General features: G+C 60.3%; 1 protein-coding gene across 1 annotated transcript; it reads left to right on the plus strand.

Annotated features, from left to right (window-relative positions):
• Positions 1 to 304: 304 nt before the first annotated feature.
• LOC311165882 (Fc receptor-like protein 4) lies at positions 305 to 3,044 on the plus strand (the record flags this gene model as incomplete). The annotated part of the gene is made up of 7 exons (XM_084227376.1): positions 305 to 310; positions 1,016 to 1,051; positions 1,336 to 1,486; positions 1,726 to 2,031; positions 2,115 to 2,198; positions 2,585 to 2,606; positions 2,695 to 3,044. The coding sequence occupies 7 exons, from the start codon at positions 305 to 307 to the stop codon at positions 2,966 to 2,968; spliced, it is 879 nt and encodes a 292-aa protein (XP_084083502.1). The 3' UTR covers positions 2,969 to 3,044.
• Positions 3,045 to 3,286: the final 242 nt, after the last annotated feature.

Consider the following 3,286-nt stretch of genomic DNA (forward strand, 5'->3'; position numbering starts at 1 on the left):
AGGAGATAAGTACCATGTGCTTGGGCCATGGGGACAGGTGCCATGGGAATGGGACCATGGGCACAGGGCCATAGGGGCTGTGGCTATGGGGCTGGTGTGGGTGACCTGTGCCAGCACAGGGTCCCCATGCCTGAACATGTGTTGGCTGCTGTGTCCCTGTCCTGGAGATCTCTGTGCCACACCAGTGCCCCAACTGAGACCTTTCGGGCACAGCCCCCACATTCCGTGCCCCTTTGCCTCTGTCCCCATGGTGCCACCCCCACCCATCCATGTCCCTTCTCCCCTCCAGCCCACACCCTCGGCTATGCTGGTGAGTACTTGGAGAATGCCATGTCCCCACCCTGCTGCCCCACCCCACACTGGCCCTGGCAGCCTGGTGTCCCCTGTCATCTGCAGGTGCCCAGACCACCCAGCTCCTTGTGGAGCCCCCCTGGAAGCCGGCAGTTCTGTGGGACCAGGTGACACTGACCTGTCAGGGCTCGGGGAGCGCCGGTGACACCACCTGGTACAGGAACGGGCAGCGCTGGCGGCAGGAAAGACACGACTGCCTCAATGTCACAGAGAGTGGCACCTACACGTGTGACAGACCCGGCAGTGGGCTCAGCCCCCCTGTGACAGTCTTAGATGGTGAGGGGGCATCTTAAATGATCTGGGTGGCCCCTGACAGGTCTGGGTGGGCTCCACTCCGTGGGTGGCTTCAAACCGTTCAAGGGGCAGGAGCCTGTGCCCTGCACACAGGGACATCCCAGTGCATCCCAGTGCACCCAGATGTCCTTGGTGTCCTGGGGAAATACCTCTGACCTATTTCGAGCCTCTCAGTAAGATGGGACCCTCCTGTCCCACAGATGAGCTGGTGCTGCAGGTGCCAGCACGGGCGCTGCTGGAGGGAGATACGGTGACACTGCGCTGCCGGGCCCGATGGAACAGCCCAGTCACCAACGTGCAATTTTTCAAGGATGAGAATATTCTGATAAGGTCCCTTAATGCGACCGAGCTGTCCCTGTCCCCCCTCCAGCTGAAACACAGTGGCAGCTACTGCTGCAAGGGCTGGGTGAGGTCCTGGCCATCAGGCTCAGCAGCAGTGAAGGTGACAGTGCACGGTGAGCACCCCCACAGCTGGAACTCCCATCTCCTGACAACCCCAAAGCCAATTCCCAGTGCCTTCTGAGTCACACTCCTCACCTCTCCTCTCCTTCCCTGAACTCTTCCCAGTGCCACTCCTGGAGGGTCCCCCAAGCCCACCAAGGGGGTCCCCCCTGACTCTCAGCTGCCTCAGCATCCCCAGCACTTTGCAGCTCCAAGCTCCCACTTGCACTCTCCCTCCTGTTCTATCAGGATGGGCAGGTGGTGGGGGGCTTGCAGGGATCCCTGCAGCTGTTGGTGCCTGCCGTGGTGGTCTCCCACTTAGGGAATTACAGCTGTGAGGTGCCCTCAGATGCGGGGGCTGTGCAGAAGAGCAGCACCCGGCTCTGCGTCACAGTGCGCAGTGAGTGCGGGGATGGACACAGGGAGCGCCCACAGCCTCTTCAGGTCCCCTGCCTGGGGACCTCCATGTCCCCTGACACATTTCTTAGGTCTTCTCTCCTCTGCCCTGTGCCCCCTCACCCCTCTGCATTGTGACCCCATCCCTAAAATCCCTCATCACATCCATCCACCCCATCCCTATCCCCCCACACTGGCTGCCAGCCCCTCCCTGTGGCTTCAGCCCTGTCTCTGTCCCCACAGTGCCTGTGGCCAATGCCACCATCACCCCCGGCCCCCTGTCGCACCAGATGTGTGCAGGTGACCCTGTGACCCTGCACTGCTCAGTGCAGGTGGGCTCAGTCCCTGTCACCTTCACCTGGATGCACAACGGGCAGGAGGTGGCCCGGGGTCCACTTCTGGAGTTCAGGGCCACCAATGTGGGACATTCAGGCACCTACCAGTGCATGGCCACCAACCAGGCAGACGGGCACCGCGTGTTCCGGGCAGTCAGCCCAGAGCTGGCACTGGAGGTGACACCACGGGACACATGGACACACAGAGACACAGGTGGGGACACACAAGTTCACCAGGGACTGCAGGAAAACTGAGGTGATGGGTGACCCTGATGTGTCCCCCTCTGTTTCTTGCAGCGGCTGCAGCGGTCTGTGGGGCCCTTTTGTTCCTGCTTCTGCTTGTGGGTATCATTGTGGCCTGGCACCGGTGGCACCCTCTGGGTGGGTGACAATAGGGGGAAGGGGGTTCCTAGGAAGCTGTAGAGGCCCCCAGAGTTGGGGAACCATAATGAGGCTCCCGCAGCCCTAGAATTCTGACCTTGGCTGGCTGCCCTGTAGGGTTTGGATAGGTGCTGGAGGGTCCTGCAGGGATGCTGGGCATCCTTTCAGGGGCCCTGGGGGCATTTGGGGGGTCTCTGTCCCTGCTGGGCTTTGGGTCCTTGAGGCCTAGTGTGTCGGGGGCACTGTGGAGGTTCATGAATTCTGGGAGATTTCAGGGATGCCTGGGGTCCTCTGAGAAATCGATGGCCCAGTGGGTGTTAAGGAATCCTGAGAGGGATTAGATCCCTGGGGATCCCACAGTCACCCCTCCCCTCTTTCCTTTGCAGCTGCCAGGAAGAATCAGGAAAGGTGAGTGGAGGACTCAAACCACTCTCCCCTTTTACCACAACCCTCAAGACTTTCCATTCTCTCCCCCAAATCGCCTTTATTCCCTCAGGGCCCCCCGGATCCCCCGGCCCCCTCAGAGGAGGGGGAGGAGCTGTACACCCCCGTCGTGTTCACCAAGACGGCTGCGAATGAGTATGGGGGGCAGACATGCAGAGGGACATGTCACCCATGAGTGTCACCCCATCCAGAACCCACAGCCCATGTCCCTCACAGCGTCCCCCCGCGCCACCACACTCCAGGAGCCCCAGGTGACCTACGTGGAACTGCAGGCACCCCATGGACAACCATGGGAACCCAGTGACATCTACGGGAATGTGCTGTGAGACTGGGGGGAACTGGGGGGCACTGGGGTTTCCCACTCATGTGTGTGCTGCCACTAAAACATGCCCCTCTCCCCCCCGTGGAGGCACAAAGATCGCAAAGGGCTGAGAGAAGAACAATTTCCTGCAACAGCAATGAGAGAATAAAACCAACAGCAATAGCACCAAGGTTCTGAGTCCCAAGGGTCAGAAAAAGGAACAATTTTCAGGGAAAGCCCCTAAAAATGAACCAACCCCGGACATTTCCCACAGCAAATTTCCTCCACCAGAGGAACCTGGAAGGGCCCTGGACCTTCCTTGCTCTGATGGCCAAAGCAGCCT

Source organism: Fringilla coelebs (assembly GCF_963513975.1).
Source record: "Fringilla coelebs genome assembly, contig: SCAFFOLD_30, whole genome shotgun sequence".
Classification (NCBI taxonomy): Eukaryota; Metazoa; Chordata; class Aves; order Passeriformes; family Fringillidae; genus Fringilla; species Fringilla coelebs.